General features: G+C 43.0%; 1 protein-coding gene across 1 annotated transcript in view; it reads right to left on the reverse strand.

The window, feature by feature from the left end:
* LOC107208993 (glypican-5-like) overlaps positions 1-17,203 on the reverse strand; it is a 332,448-nt gene that overhangs the window by 75,858 nt on the left and 239,387 nt on the right. Inside the window, exon 8 of the mRNA XM_015638215.1 lies at positions 14,931-15,081. Coding sequence (XP_015493701.1) covers positions 14,931-15,081 — 151 coding nt within the window. The remainder of the gene's footprint in view (positions 1-14,930; positions 15,082-17,203) is intronic.

Consider the following 17,203-nt stretch of genomic DNA (forward strand, 5'->3'; position numbering starts at 1 on the left):
CAGCAGTGACACTGTCACAGCTCTGCCACTGTCACAGCCCTGCCACTGTCACAGCTCTGCCACTGTCACAGCTCTGCCACTGTCACACAGCTCTGCCACTGTCACACGGCAGTGCCACTGTCACAGCTCTGCCACTGTCACAGCTCTGCCACTGTCACAGCTCTGCCACTGCCACACAGCAGTGACACTGTCACAGCCCTGTCACTGTCACACAGCTCTGCCACTGTCACACGGCAGTGCCACTGTCACAGCTCTGCCACTGTCACACAGCAGAGCCACTGTCACACGGCAGTGCCACTGTCACAGCTCTGCCACACAGCTCTGCCACTGTCACAGCTCTGCCACTGTCACACGGCAGTGACACTGTCACAGTTCTGCCACACAGCTCTGCCACTGTCACACGGCAGTGACACTGTCACACAGCTCTGCCACAAGCTCTGCCACTGTCACAGCTCTGCCACTGCCACACAGCAGTGCCACTGTCACAGCTCTGCCACTGTCACACAGCTCTGCCACTGTCACAGAGCTCTGCCACTGTCACATGGCAGTGCCAGGGACACACAGCTCTGTCACTGCCACACAGCTCTTCCAGCTGTGGCTGTGTCTGGTGTCACTGTTCCAGCTGTGGCTGTGTCTGGTGTCACTGTTCCAGCTGTGGCTGTTCCAGCTGTGGCTGTGTCTGGTGTCACTGTTCCAGCTGTGGCTGTGCCAGCTGTGGCTGTGCCAGCTGTGGCTGTGCCTGGTGTCACTGTGCCTGGTGTCACTGTGCCTGGTGTCACTGTTCCAGCTGTGGCTGTGCCAGCTGTGGCTGTGTCTGGTGTCACTGTTCCAGCTGTGGCTGTGCCAGCTGTGGCTCTGCCATGGCCACCCAGCTCCATGGGCACTGCCAGGACTTGCTGTGGCCCAGCACAGGGAGACTCCCAAAGAGGAGATTGGCCTGGGAAGTCCTTCTGTCTCGGAAGGGAATTGATGAGCACACCCCAGATCTCAGGAATCAATGAGATGTGTGACATGGCTGAAGTGGAAAGAGCAGAGGACCTGAACACTTGCCAGGGGAGGATTTTTGACTATTTACCTTCTAAACTTGCTGGCATTTACCCAGCAGCTGTGACCAGTGTGGAAAAGGATCACTGCAAAGACTTAACCTTAAGGCTTTTCCAGAGGACCACAGCAAAGTTACCTGCACCAACAAACAAGGCACATATCTGCAATACAGGAGGAAAAGCCCTTAAGTAAAGACACACCTGTGCCCGTGTTCAAGCCTTCTCTGCAACATGAGAGAACAAATAAAGAAGGATCTCTATTTTATAATCATCTTCTGCTTTTAAAAAATTGCATTATTAAGGTGCATAATCCATAAATCCAAAAAGAATGCACATGGAAGAAAGGGATTGTGTTTGATTATGTAAGTGATGGTGGATTACATTGCACTCCACTGTCAGCAGAACATAAAAGATTTGAAAACAATGATTTGATTCTTAACAAGATGCAGAGAGTTTGGCCATGGTTAGTCAGAAGCATTGTACTTTACATAAATGCTTCACAAATGGTGACACAGTAATTACAGCAGCAGAAAATGGCCACTATCTGTCTGCTCTGCACTTTACAGACTAAATAGAGATTTCATGCATAATGAATACACTTGTGTTAGTGCAATTCACTTTTCCAATATTATTTTATAAGGTGAGAATAATATAAATTTTAAATGGTTATTCAAGTGTTACATCTATTTTATCACGAGTTACATTTTTAATAAAATGCAACTTTACTTGAAGCACACATAATGTTTGCATAATCTGTGGAAGAAAACTGGCACTCTAGGAATTTATAATTTGCTTATTTCTTATAAAGCCTTTTGATGTATTCTGCAGATTGATAGGGTTTCAGTGTATTTATACAGATAGAAAAATATTTTCTGTGGTTGTGTATTTGCTCCTTTGAATAAACTTCTTTACAGTTTGCAATCTTTACAGCTTGCAATGCTTTTTCACATAGTTTGCAAAAATAAGTTTATGATTTATCTGCAGTTTAAAAAATTCATTTCAAATCTTCTTTGATACAACACACTTCCAATTTTTGTTGTGACACAGATTATGCAAATGTGCTCGACAAAGAGGATGCAAAGTGATTTTAAAGCAGAAGTTCAGCTGGCAGTGCCCAGGCTGCTGTGTGAACTCAAAAGGATTTGGGGTTTATAGTCCCAGGGATGGACATTGATTTCTTGGGGCTTTTCCTGCATTAATGGGGAGGCTCCCACAGGGCATTTCCCAGTGCTGCATTTGGGTGTGATACTGAACCACTGCTGTGTCCCCATTAGTGTCACACATCTTCTTCATTTACTGACAAGCTGTCAAGGGCCTGCTAACATGTCAGGCCTCTGGAATGTGATTAAAGTGGTTTTTTTTTTTTTTGATAAAGCTCTTTTCAGTTCATGATATCCATGTGGAGTTCACGTGAGGCTTAAAGCAGCTTGGAGACAGGCAGCACCTTCCTGGAGTGTGCAGAGCCAGCAGGGTCCCTGGAGCAGGACAGAGGCACACGGGGATGCTGCGCTCAGAGGAACCTCACACGCTGCTCACAGTGCAGGAACCTCCTCTCAGCACCAAGGGAACAGAGCAGGGAACTCTGCTCCGTGAAAATCTGCATTCCCAACCCCACAGGGTCACACACTGCAACACACACTACAGGCTGTGGGTTGGAGAGAGACAGGAGGGAGTTCTTCCATGTGCACCCACTGAAACTGGAGGCAATGACTGGACAGCAAGTGCTGCCTTAAGATTTTAGCCTTTATGTTTTTGAAATCCTGTGCTGCAATAGTGCATAACTCTGAACTTCATATAAAGTGTTAACTACTGTCTTTACACTTTGGTCAGATAAAACAATTCCTCTGGGCCTGGAACCCATGGACACCCCACAGCCTCAGGCCCTGAAAGAATAAACAAAAGTGAATTAGGGGGAGCAAACTGGGGGTAAATGACTTCATTAGCTGAAGCTGTAATTGGAGCATTAACCCCTGAGATGGAAATGGTCCAAACTTGTAATTGTCTGAGAAACTTGTGCCCATCTTCCAGCTTGGGTGCAGCCTCTGGGAGGTTTCTGACTGCCCAAGGTGTGCCTGTTGAAGGCCTTCAATAAACACCCACTTTATTCTCTTAACTCTGTCCAGCCTCTGTTCCACTCCAAGGCATCACAGGAGGTGAGGCTGCTGAAAAGCTGTCTGGCTTTCTTACAGGGCAATGCCATATTCCACCCTGTCTGAGGGGAAAACATATCAACATGTGACAGTGCCAATCACAGATCTGCTCTGCAGCTACAAGAAAAGCCTCCACATCTGTGGCTTTGGGTATGACACAGCCTCGTGACTCGGTGCCTCTGCGGATGCTCAGGGCTTTTCTTCTGCTTTGGAAAAGCAAAACCCAGGCAGCAGCAGGCTGCTTCCACACTCCTTGGAGGGCTGGAATGAAATCTGCAAGGACAGTGGTTGGAGAGACCCTGGCAGGCAGGGATAAGGCAAGGAACTTCCAAGAAAAATCCCCTGAGGTCCAGGGAAGGAACACAAGTCCAGCAGGCAGTGACCAGACTGCCTGGAACACATGGATGTTTCTCACACCACAGACTCAATGAAAGGAATGATGTTCCCATGGCTTTAATAAAAAATGTAGAGCTCCATGGATAGAGAAGGACAAAAACTTACTTCCAGTGAACATGAGTTGTCGGTCATTTTCAAAGATAGTAATTTTTTTAATGTGTGAATATAACATGAATATTTAAATTCCCAGAACTGTTCTGCAAGTATCTGTAATGATGAGTGATAAAATGTTCCTGCTTGGATGCAGTTGTACCAAGCTTTGTAATGGGATTCTCTGCTTGAACTTGCAATGGAGCTGTATCCCAGTTTTGAGAGGATACTTTATTATCAACAGCTGAGTTTCAAATGCAACCATGGCCTCTGCAAATGAGATAAATCAGGATATTAAAAACAGACAGTGGCACAGGTGTTTAATCTGAACCAATGGAATTTCTGTACCTTGGCACAGGCCAGGCTCATTTCTGTACATCACCATGGGCAGAATTTTGCAGCAGCTTTAGGGTTACCACCCTGCACACCAGGGAGGGGGGCAGCAGGATCCAACCCTTTCTTTGTTGGCTCAAGCTGTTGTTTAAGTCAAAAGCAAAATCCCCAGTGATAATTACTGGATCAGAATCAGGCCAAACTCCCCCATCTTGTTGTTTTCTGGCCTTTAGAATATTTCTTGAGAATTTTAGAAAGTAATGCCTTTAAATCAAGAAGAACTTTCTGGCTAAAAATATCAAGCTTATAGTAAATTATTATTATTATTATAAAAGCTAAATATTATTTACAGGGGGCAAAATATTCCAGCTTAAATTAATATTTTGCCTTTTGTGTTCAAAACCTACAAAAAACATCCTCTGAAATTAACATTCTTCCAATTGCATCTGTACAACAAACGCTTCCGTTTTTCAAAATGAAACCTTTTCGATAGAGAAAAGAATTTGTGGGTTTTTTAACAGGAAGAAAACAGCTTTCCCCCCATCAGCTCTAGTGTTTCTCTACTGTGGATGAGATTTATCCTGATGGAGTTTAGCCCAGGGCGCTGTGCTTGCCCCTCCACGTTCAGGTTACTGCAAATGTTCTTTGTGCTGGCTGTCGTAGCAGAGTCCATACATATTTAAACAGGCTGTTGCTTTACAAGCACATGTTCAAAAGATTTTATCTAATCAAATTTTAAATAGGAAATTACTTGTCTGACTTCACATCAGAAAGCTATTCCTTTCCCTTCTGCTCCAGATTGGGTTATTAGGACTTCACTCCTAACTGGTCAGCGGCGTGTCTGAGTCACCAGTCTTAATTCTGGGCTATAAATATCAGATGATGATTTATAACTGGGCACTTGCAATGCTGCAGTAGCAAATTCTCTTTCATCTCTTTAATTTGGAGAGTAGTTTGAAAAGCTGAGAATTTCTAAGGTTCTCTGTGCAAGTAACAGCTTTGTCAGTTGAGTTTTGTGTCTCCCTCCCCTTTCTGGTGATTCCAAGAGGTTTCCATGCCCACACTGACCCAGTCCTGCTCATCTCTGTGGATTAACAGCTAAGTGTGGGCAGCAATCGCATGGTGAATGGGCTAAAGCTGTGATGCTGAGAATGTTCAGTGACTTTTACAAATAAATGGAATAAACTTTGAAAGAGCAGCTGTTCCCTTGTGTGCCCCCTGCCTCACCACTGTTCAACACTCCTACCTCATCTGGACCTCAGGTGAGAGTTTATGATCTGCACAGGGACAGAAATGGTACTGTCTGCATATTCAAAAGTTGGTCTTTCCTTCCCAGAATATCCAGTTTTATTGCTTTCACCTCTTCCAAAATGCTGATTCCTTTTCTCCTGAAGGGCACCAGACCAATGTGTCTCACCTTTTCTGGCCAATGGAGCTGCCCAGGCAGCTCGCTGGTGCAAGGGAGGTTTGCTTGTGCAAATCACACCTGGCTCAAGAATCTGTATCATTTCAGAAAGCATTAAAGCAGGAAATGGACTTAAATTTCACTGAAATAAAGACTAATCTGCAAACTTGACATAATTGTTTATGTAGAAGATGAACAAACTAATGTGATATGAGATACCTCAAAAGACTAAAAAAAACCCAAACAAACCAAAACCATTTTTTAAAATTTCAAAACACCTTTCTGCCATATTCAAAGTTTGGTTGGTTCTTTATAGTTTTTCATTTCAGAAATAATTCAAATTTGGCTTGACAAACTATTAGGCATTCAGAGAAGAACAAGCACAACAGGGAGATTAAAGAAGACAGCGTAAAGAACATTAGACAATCTGTCTAAATCCTTAAAGACAGGAAGACAAGGAAAACAAACATTTTCTGATTGTGATATTTAGGAGCTTGAACTAGGAATAGAATGTAATTTGGAAAAATAAAAGCTCTTGATACAAGTAAACATGAGGGGCAATTACTGCAGGCAAGCAGAGGAAACCAGAGTAACACCAGTGTTAGAAATGCTGTAGGATCTTGTATCCAGCTGACTTTTCCATCACTGAGAACTGTGATGATGACCCTCAGCCATCCATAACTTAGGGATTTCACCCTGTTTGTACAGATTTAGGCTCCACACTTCAGCACCTCATATAAACCCAAAAAGGTTTCTAACTTCCCTCTTTTGCAAGTTAAATCTGGTTCCTGAGTTTGGGGCTACTGGATGATGTTACAGCCCAACACTCCCTGAAAGGCCTCTGAAAGGTGTCACCTGTCCTGTCCAAAGTGCAGCTTTCAGGGAAATATTACCTGACTGCTTTCAGGATCAAAGGATAGAAATAAACACTCTTAAAAACCAGCAGACAGGAGACACTGTGGGATAAACCAGATGCAAAATCACCTGCTGAGGAATAATGTGCTTAATCTTTGAACACTTTTCAAGGAAGATATTTAAGTACATGCAAGATCATCAGCTGGTTTAAGTTATTTTAAAGTACCTTGATCTCAAGGCAGCTGGATCCAGCCCTATAAATTCTTGATCCTGTTGATATGTCACATACTTTAGCCTGAAGTTCTGTTCTTTTTGTAATAAATTGAGTCTGGAGTACAGAGCAGTTGTGCTGTGCTCTCTGTTACTGTAAAACTAAACTGTGCTTTCTTTCAGGGTATTGTTTTGTTCCTAAATTTCTCAGCTGAGACATTCTGATGGCATATCTGCTGGCTTCAGGCACAACAGAACTCTTTTAAGGAGGGTTATTTTACCTTAAAATGGACAATCAAGGAATAGAAAACCTCCAAATGTGCACCTGGTGTACTCAAGGTAGCTTCTCCCCAAAAGCAAAGCACCTCCAAAAAACATTGGTTCAAGAGGGGGAGGGAAAACAACCCAGAGCAGTTCTTTTTCTCCTCTAAAAGAACAGTGACTGCTTAGGCTTTCCTTACGAATCATAAAACTAGGGAAGGTGTCAGCAGGGAGAAACAGAAAGTGTATTTTCATTTCTCAGTAACTTCCAGTTCTATTTCCCCTGCCTTGCACTTGTGTGCAATGGGCTTCTTCAAGCCTTTAGGGTTGCAGTAATTCATAACCTTCCCTTAATTAACCTGGCAGAATTCACCTTTGGAAGAAGCAAGGCCAGGGTTTGATTTTTGATTTCCTCCCTTGGAGGAGGGTGAGGAGGGAAGGTGGCAGAGGTGCCACAGGCACAGCACAAGGAGCAGGGGACAATGTCCCTGTCCCCTGGCTCTGGCCAGGTGAGAGTTCTTCCCTTGTGTGGCACAACAAACAACTGGCAGGTGAACATTTTCCTTGGGCTTGCTGGATGGTTTGGATAACTTATAATCTAATGGCATTAATATTTTAAAGGGAGCTTCCATTAAATGATATGAGTTATCTGTTTTGGAGCAATTTGAAGGACCTTTCATTGTTAACTCCTCTTAATTAATTTTGGCTTTATGGTGTTTTGGGGGTAGATCACCTTAGCCTTCATATTTATCCTATCACTGCATGCCCAAGATATTCAAGCTCTTAGGTGAATTCCTCGTCAGAAGGACCTGAACCACACATCTCATGAGATCTCCATGTGAAGGATTGGTTTTCTTCTCCCTTTAGCTGTGAACTCTGGGTTCCAGCCTGCTCCTCACAAATGACATTGTCAGAAAACAGCCCCACAACTGTGGGGTCAGAGGATCCACCTGCAGGGTGCTCTCACAGCCTGAACCAAGGTGTTCTGCTCCATGTGATCAGCAATGCAATTTTTCTTAAAAACCTGATTTTCTCATGTTTTAGCCATCCAACACTAAGTTGCTTCTTTTTGTTCGTGCTCTTTCTGGTTTGACACTGGTCCTGTTTGGGACCATTCAGCTTCTGTTTAAAATAAATCCTTTTTATTCTTACCTGTGAGAAATGCTACTGAGTGGGAACTCATTGGAAAATGAGATCAGTGAGTTTTCAGTTTAGGGCTGTTTTCAAAACCCATCTCAGAAATAGATGTACACATGGAATTACTCCTGTGGAAAGTAACCAGATAAAATACTGCTGACAAGGGCAGTGAAAATTGTTCTGCTGCAGTAAGTGTGTTCAAGGGACAGAGATTACTGGTAATATTTTTAATAGGAAGTTGGTAAAAGCGCATTACCCTTCAGTGATCTCCAGTGCAGTCCCTGATGGCTGCTTATACAGAACTACTGCAAATACTTAAGCCCCAAATGTCTTTATCTTGATCTCTCCAATGTTTAATTTCCTCCTACAGAACATGCATTGGAAGGCTTAGGGTACCCTAAGCAACTAAAATGCTTTACCTTTTAATTTTGTCTAAACGGTGCTAAGATGATCAAAATGTGCTGTAATTTACATTTCTCTGGTGAAATGGTAAAATTGCATTTCCCCAATTACCATTTTACCTCTTTGAAGGCACCAGAGATAGCACCAGAGCTGTTCAGAGAGCCACAGGGCTGGCACACGGTCTCTTATTCCTCCAGCTACTGCTCTGATCAGCATTAGGAGAAATTCCTGCAGGGGATGTGTTTATCTGGTCATGCAGAAAGTCATTTCCACAACTTGGCAGAAACTCCTGTCTTGAATGGATCGAAGCAGGAGCCCTGGTGGTGCTGGGAACTCTCACCTCAGGTCTCAGAGTGAGAATCTGAAGGAACTGAAATCCCATTCCTTTACTCAAACTATCACATAAATACTGAGGCTGAGGAAGGTTGAGGAATGATTCTTCTGTTCATTCCAGTTAAAATTATACTATGTAATGTAGAACACAAAACTATAAAAAATATCTTATTCCTGTACTGGCAGATTATAAAATAGATTTTTCCAGGGCTAGAGATGAGGAAACCTCCTTCTGTCTTGCAATATTCTCCTCCCTTCTCTGAAGCCCCTGTGAGCTGCACAGAGCAGAGCCTGCAGGAAATGCCACACTCAGCCAGAGCATCTCTCAGCCCAGGAGAAGATGCTGGGACACCACCATGACATCAAAGTAACTCATGGCAGGACCAGCCCTTCCCAAGCTCAAGGAAATAATCAAAAATCTGTACTTTTCAATTTTATTATTTAGGTGTCTCTGGTTTTCTCTGCTCCCATGTCTCTTCCCAAGCTGTATGCTAAAATCAGAAGGCACAGCCAGAAGTTTGCCAGCTGTGGAAGTACCACTCACTCTCCCCCACACGTGCTGAGGACCCTGGCAGGGTTTGCTTCTGCTCCTCTTGACAGACTCATGTCTCTCTACCACCCCAAATGGGAAGCATAAGATGGAGCTTCCCTGAAAAATCAATCTTTTATAAGGGTTTAACCTGTTACTGTGCTGTTTTGAGGACAGAATGAGGCATTTATGCTGAGGGCAATCTAGGAATTTATAGGCTCTCTAAAAGCAGAGTTGGAGATAAAATGTCTTGAGCAACAAAGGGTGTAGAAAAATGGCTGTGCAAGGCAGCAGGATGGGGAGGAGGTGTGATGGAAAGGTTTCTCTAGGCAGGAAGATAGAAGACACTGAAAATACAGCATTTCTGTGAGCCAGGATCATCTGTGAGGACGTGTGGCAATGAGAAACTGATGAGCATGGCTGACTGCCAGCAGATATTATGATCTCAGAATATTGATGTTTTGTACTAATAATTACAAAATCAGCAGCTGTACAACCGAGTATGTGGATAAATACAAGTGTAAGTGCATCCTGTGACATGGTGAATGGAAATGAAATATGATTAAAATGACAGGTCATACAGTAACACTGATGCCAAGAAAAGACAGACAAGCTGGGAGAATGATAACATAATAAAGCATTAAAGAATCTTGATATTCAAAAGGAAAAAACTGATAATGAAAACATTCATAAGCAGTCAGAGAAATGCATTAAGTTCCCATTGCTGTTGAGAGCAGATGCAGATCAGACAGAAGACAGCAAGAAAAAAGAAAATGTACTTGTCTGTACTTGTAAAGGCATATTGGGGCAAAAATGTATCCTTCTCATAAGCCCTAAATAAGAAATCTACAAAGATAATCTCTTCAGATACTCTGAAAGATCAGCAGAAAGATGGGGATTGTCCACACAGCCAAGAAGGAAGCCAAGAGTTGGAATCATGCCATGTGAATGTTCCAGGTAGGTTTGTTACAGATTCCCACCCAGACAATGACCTGGGACAATGAGGCAGGATGTTCAGATGGGATGTCTGGAATCTGGAAGGTCTTGTTAAAAGGAGGGAGCTCCATGAAGGAATTAGGAGGAAGTACAGAAGAAAACTGTTCCTGGGATGAGGTAAGCATTTGGCAGAAATCACAGTAATAAAACACATTTAACCCACAGTCATGGTTAAAGTGTGGCTGGGATGTCCCTGGATGTGTTTTTATGGAATGCCTGCACTGACAGACAGGACTGAAAGTATTGTACTAAGATCTCCTCTGCCTGAGGGCCAGCACTGCTCAGGCACTTGTTATTCCATGGACACCCACTGCTCTTGGGATGGGGACACAGCAGCAGCCCAGCTCTGTGTGGAACAAGACAGTGAGCCAGGAAAGCTCCATATTTCCATTTCCCAACAATCTCAAATTTGCAGGCATGTCAGGAGGGAGTTAACAGCTGTCCCACCTGAGGGCTGAGCTTTCTGAGGCAAATACAGATTCCAACCTCAGAGAGGGGAATCTGGTGCAAACACTCAAGTTCAAGTACACCAAACACTCATTTGGGGTTGTCTATTCTATTCAGTGAAGGAAGGTCCAAGGATGGACTAAACTCTATTTTCCTCCACCTGGGCTGTTTATCTGCCCTGCCAGCCACAGGACAGCTGCAGTCCAGCAGGAGCTCCACTCCCTGGGACTTGGCACCATGTTGCATCAGGCTCCTCAAGACAGAAGCCTGGATTGATTTCTGTCTTGCACTGGCTGTGTGGAACATCCAGCCTCAGACACAGATGCAGGAGCAGCTGGGTTTCCCCTGCCTGCAGGTGTGCTCATGCACTGGTGCCCAGAGTGGTGTCAGCACAACCTTCCTCACCACAACTTCCACACAGCCCAGAGCTCCACACAGCTGCCTCTGGCCTTGCACTAAACACAGGTTTACCCTTGGCCTAAACATCTCCTCTACCTTTGTTTAGGAGTGAATCACCTGATGGCTTCCCTGAACTGACACCTGACCTTGGTTGTCACTGCTTGGGAGGGGTCTCACCACAACACAGAGCTGGCCAGTGCAGTTCCTTACACAAGCTTCCTTCCCACTTTTCACCAGATATTCTCCTCCTCTGAAAAGGAGGCAGCAGAGGCAGGACCAGTGTGAATCTGCTGCTGTTCTCTTTCCAGGAGCAGCAGGACACTCAATGCTCTCCCTCAGTCCTGCAGGGCACTGAGCACTCCCTGCTCTCCTCCAGCACCACCACCTTCGTGTAAGGGCTAAAGAACAAGGCCTTACAGTGATCAGATCCGTGTAAGACTGGTTCTGGGAGCAGGCCAGGCTCAGCAAGGCTCAGCCTAAGATGCTGCTTTGCCCTTCTGCCTAGAAACCTGCAGGACTGCAGCAGAGCAAACCACAGAGCAACTTCCCCATCCACGCTCAAGATTTATATGGCTGGCTTTCCTCTTCTTAAATCTCTCCTACCAAAGCTTTGTTCAAAGATGATTTACAGATGTTGTCATTAAAAAGTTGGTACTTGCCAACGAATAACACATGGGCCTGCTTGAGAAACTGCTGTTCCCACAGCTTTCCCCAGGAAGAGATACTTGGGGTAATTGGTAAGGCCTGTGAGAACAGGACATTATAAAGCATCTTCTACCATCCATAAGTTTTGAAGAGAATCCTGGTTTCCTGAGAATTTATCTTGTTCATATAAAAACCACTTGGATAAACACACATGCTAAAGAATAGGTAATTAAGCCTGTTACCATGAAAGAAGTGTTGATCTTTTCAGGTAATATTGAATGGGTCAAGCAAAGGCTTATTTGCAACAAAGAGAAACAAAATCCCAGCACTAGCTGATAGACATCCATGTATCTTAATTATGGACATAAAATTAAATGGTTAATTGATATGCAGGCATGAGTCTCAAAGGGCAGAAGGTGACAAACAGAAGATCAGGATTGTACTGCCCATTGCAGGATGAGCTGAACTACAGAAATAGCAAATCCCAACCAAAAGGGAATAAAAAACAACAGAGGGAAAAGGGTGTTACAAGGACCTGGCTGGAATATACCCACAGAATCACTTCTGTGCTCTCCCACTCATGGATTTCATGCTGAAATCCAAAACCCAGGAGCCCAGCCCTCTTTAGCAGCTTGGAAAAACAACGTGGGGAGTCAGCAGTGGGCCCTGTCTGAGGAGATCTTTTGGAATAGCTAAAACCAGAAATGTTTCATGATGGTAACCCATGTATTGACAAAATTCTTGGCCATTTATCAGTAAAGAAAAGGGTTTTTTTGTTTTGGTTTGGTTTTTTTGGGGGAGGTGGAACGAAATGAGCATTCCTTGGATTTTCAAAAACTAAAAGCAATCTCAGTCTTTTGCAATGCTCTCAACACACAGAGCAGTAAATATAATTTCATATAGTTTTGAATAAATGACAGATGTAGTACATATTTACTACATTCTCAATTCTGCAATTTAAAGGCTGACATTGAAATATTTTCCTCTGTTTTTCATGGGCCTGTTGTTAAATGCATGACTGCTGTGCCAAAAAGTCTGTTTGGAAAGGCTTTTATTCCTTTCTTATTCCTTTTGTTGTGCTGTGTGACTGGGTGCTCCAGCATGCCCCAAAGAGCTCAGTGGCATTTCACAGCTCTGGTTTGTGTCTCACTCTCACCTGTGAGGACATTCCCAGTGACTTCACCTCCCCTCAAACCAGGGATCCATGTGGGATTGGGATTTAGAGCCAATTCACCACTCAGTTTCCAGGCAAGCAGGGAACAGGCAATGCTGTCATGTTCCACAAACAATGGGTAGATGGACTGGATGGGTTTTAAGCTTAGGAAATGCAAGTTCACAGCTGTACAGCTGCCAGCATCATCTCAGACATGCAGCAAGGGGAAATTCAACTAATCTGATGTTTGTTTTTCTTTAACATTCTATTAAAGCAAAGCAGCTCCATAATGAGATTACTGCATTTTATCTCTTAATTGTATCCAGATATGGAAAAGAGATTTACTGCTAGTGGCTGGTGTACAGTACAATACTTTAAAGCTAATTATGATAGAGCATTACTATTGTCACACAATGAAATACTTATTCTTCTGTTATGAATCAATACCATTTTCTAAAAGTTATTGTAACTACCTTTTTAATTGGATATACACCCTGCTAAATTCTGAAACAGCCAGTTATATAAATATAATTCTTTTAAATCCAGGATGATATCAGCATAAAATATTTTAATTAAATAGATCACAAAGAAGGAGAAAAATTGACATTAAGTAGCTTTCCCTTGTTAAAGCCAGCTGAAAGTCAAGTCTTGAAAGCATTCAAGTGTTTATGTTTTAACTGCAATTGTCCATGGAAGCATGGATATACATCCCCCCCAAATGGTGTATTAATAGTTTGACTGAAGCTGTTGATAGTTCATTGAAGACTACCAAGCTTTTGTTTCTATTACTCCACACAGAGAGGAAATCATATTACAATATTTATCTTCCTAAATCCCCAGGGTCTAAAACATCTACCAGTCTTTTTTGACTGAAATACAGTAAACAATTAAAAAGTTTAGCTAAGAGTTTTAAAATAACATTGTATCCGAGCTCCTTTGTTCAGAAATATTGGTGAGTAGATGGTGAAAACCTCTGCTTGATCTGACACTTGTAATTATTTAAAGATTTTTAAAAACAGTGTTCCTACATGATGATACCCAGATCAAACAGTCCATCAATGCAAATTAAAATTCAGGTGTTTATAAACTGGTACTGCAATTACCTGCAACACTCTGCACACATTCCAAAGTGTATCTTTAAGCTTGGTTTTCCTGCAGATATTCACAACAGGGACAGCTGAAGTCTTGACCACAAGCAGATCACAGTGTGTTTGTAAATCTTACCTGAGCATGAGACACCTCTTCCCCCTCTGCACTCAGTGGCAAAGGGACAAGGAAAAGGCATTTGTTTATCTCAGCAGAACCAAGCAGGAGTTTAAAACCTGCCTGAGCTCCAGCCATCTCAATGAACACTGTTTTCAGCACTCTTCCACCTGTATTTCATATATTTACACATCTAATCCACATTATATTTACATTATGGTAAATTAAACCAGTTACATTTCAGTGAGGTAAAATGAATCTAGAACTTAGAGATGAGGTAAACCAATAATATCAAGTATTTAGAAACATCTACTTCTTATTAAGTTACTGGAAGGATTTAACTACATATTATATTGCCAATATGGTGGTGGAAGTTTTTAGATTCTGAAGCTGATTCTACACTTATTATATTATCCAAGTAATTTAATTAATAAATATTGCAGAATGGAGTATCTGAGACTACCAAGAAATTCCATTTAACCAGCAGCTCACCACTAGGGAAAAAACCCCACAATATTTCCTACATTTTTTTCAAGAATATATAAATTGAGCCAACTCTGGATCATCCTTCAGTGTCATTTTGCAATAAATAAATGTTTATGTTAACACTTACCATACTCTATAAGGTCATCAATTTTCTATTTATCTGAAGAGCCCACATTATCTAGGAAGGTTCTTCAGCACTCCTGTGATCCAGATTTCATTGCAGACATTATTCACTCTATGTTTAAGTCTTTTATCTGCATGCCAAGTGTTAAATTTTATTGGGTTAGTGTCTGTATCATTCTATTTTTACCGCAGCTCTTCACAGATTAAGATTCAAATCCTTTGCATTTAGTAGGATTTTGACAGCAATTCAAGCAGTGTAAGTCTTAGCTCTGGCCACCTAATTGTGACACACACATTTCTAAGCTCTCTAGGTGCCTACAGAAGCTGTATTTACCTGCTGTGTGCATCCTGTCCCCGGATCCTTGGCAGCCATCCTCATCATCACAATCTCCACTTGACTCCATCTCCTCACTCCTTCCATCCCCACTGCCAGCATCTCGGGCACCCCATCGCTCCAGCTTCGACTTTGCCTTCTCAGCATCCAGCTGAAATGGAAGAAGTGACAAACCAAGCATGGTCAGACTATTTACACAGTTCCTACCCCTGGCACCTGCCTGCTTTACACAGCAGCAAACACTCCCTCGTGCACTTTTGAGAGCAGCTCCTCGAGCTGGAGCCTGTTTCTGGCAATGGCATTCAAATATTTTGGAGTAACAGACTATGCAACCAAATGTTCTCCACTGTAGTTGACCACTTATCAAGCTTTTAATTGAAAACATCACATCTACCAGTAGCAGCACGGGGAGTGCTGTTCCCACAGCTCTTCCTTTGCCAAGCACAGCTCAGGGATCATTGATAATGATGGTACAATCTGCCAGCTGTCCAAGTGCTCCTTCTGAGGGATTTACAACACCATGACAGCTCACAGCTGAGGGAGTTTGCTACTTTTCATGATGGGCTTGGTCATTTGGAAACCTTGCCCCTAAATATGACTTTTAAGATGCCTGTTCCAGCTGCAAGGTGTTCATTAGATTTCACTTGAAGTATTTCCAGGACTGAGCACTTTTCTAAACTAAATCTAAATCTATCACACCAGGTCATGTTTGCTCTAACAGCAGATTTACCCCCCAAAAAAAAAAAACTCAGCTTTTTGATCTTTAGATAACTCTTTCTCCTGCTGTCACCACAAACAGCTGCCTACTGTTAGCACTGTGGAAATAAACAATTTTTCAGCTCACTGGTAGTTCCAAAAGATGAAAAAACCCATTTCCATGGGAGTGAATCCAAACCCAGCCTGTGCAGGGCACACCAAGAGCAACACTCTCTGGGAAAAAAATCAAAACAACCAAATGGCTTAGACTAATAAATTGTGTTGCAAGGCAAATATTCATCGTGCAAGGATGGTCCAGGAGAAGCCTGAACCTCTCCCCCACTCCTGAGGAGCACTGAGCAATTGGAAAGACACTACTCTCTCAAAGTCTCTGCACTGCTGCCAGACTGGGGATCTACCCAATGCCTTCAGCACAAGTATCTGCATCCCAAAGTACTCCAGATCCATTTCAGGCTTTGTGATCTGCTTCATCCCAAAGGACTGATTATTCTTGGTACTGAGCAAAATGTACTTTGAAATGTAACACACTGGAGATTCAAACACTAAAAAGGAGCTGTTCTGGGAGCTGTGGGTGAACTGGAGCACAGGGCTAATACAGCTGTATTTAATGGGCTGAAAGGATGGTGATGGATGCAGCAATTTCTCTGTAGTGTGAAGCTTTGTGTCACAGTCTCCTTCAGGTGCTGGGAGCTGCCATCCTCCCCTCTGGGGCTGACAAATGCAGCAGAGATTCAGTTCTGTGGAACAGCAGATGCCAACTTCTGCAAGGCAGAGCCAGGAAATTCTGCACTCTTTCACTGAAGAGCTCAGTTTGCTCACTCTGGATTCACAAATAACTGCACAGTGCAGTGGAAGATCAGTAAGTGGGAGGAGAGGGTAGGGACTCGGGTGGGGAAGCACACTGAACACTCTCTAATTGTTACTACATGTCTGGTTTTTATAAACAACTTGCTTAATATTGAGCCTTGCTATTCACAGCCATAAAGACCGATGCCATGACAATACAAAACAACATTCTGTTAAACAATTGGAAAATTTTGCCTATGAGGGAGAAAAATAACTCAGTTCTTCCACAAATTTATTGTATCCTGACCATATTAGAAAAGACTCATTCATTCTTTGTTATAATTCTTCAGAATGAAAAGAAATGGCTGAGTGGCAAACAGAACAGACAGAAAATTTAATAAAGGCTTTTAATGACTGTTTGCAAGTCAGAGCAGAAATGTTTACTGACTGATAAGGCACTCCTTCTTTGCAAAAATCTGATTTCATTCACTGCCCATGGCTCAAATCCTGACTTCTGCTCAGAACAAGCAATTCTTGAACCAAATGGGCCCCAGCTCCAGGGAGGAAGCTGAGCTTCCCAGCACGGTGCACTGCAGCATTTCTGGGTTCTGGTGCCTTCACTGCAGGGAGAGAGAAGCTGGAGCCCAGACCTGCATCTCCTCTGGATCTCTGAAGGTGAACCCAGCCCTTTTTCTTGGCTTCTCAGCAGAGAGGGGCCACCAAATTACCCAGAGCCCTGATATCCTGCCATCAACCCAGGTGTGACCTAC

This window comes from Parus major, chromosome 9 (genome assembly GCF_001522545.3).
Source record: "Parus major isolate Abel chromosome 9, Parus_major1.1, whole genome shotgun sequence".
Classification (NCBI taxonomy): Eukaryota; Metazoa; Chordata; class Aves; order Passeriformes; family Paridae; genus Parus; species Parus major.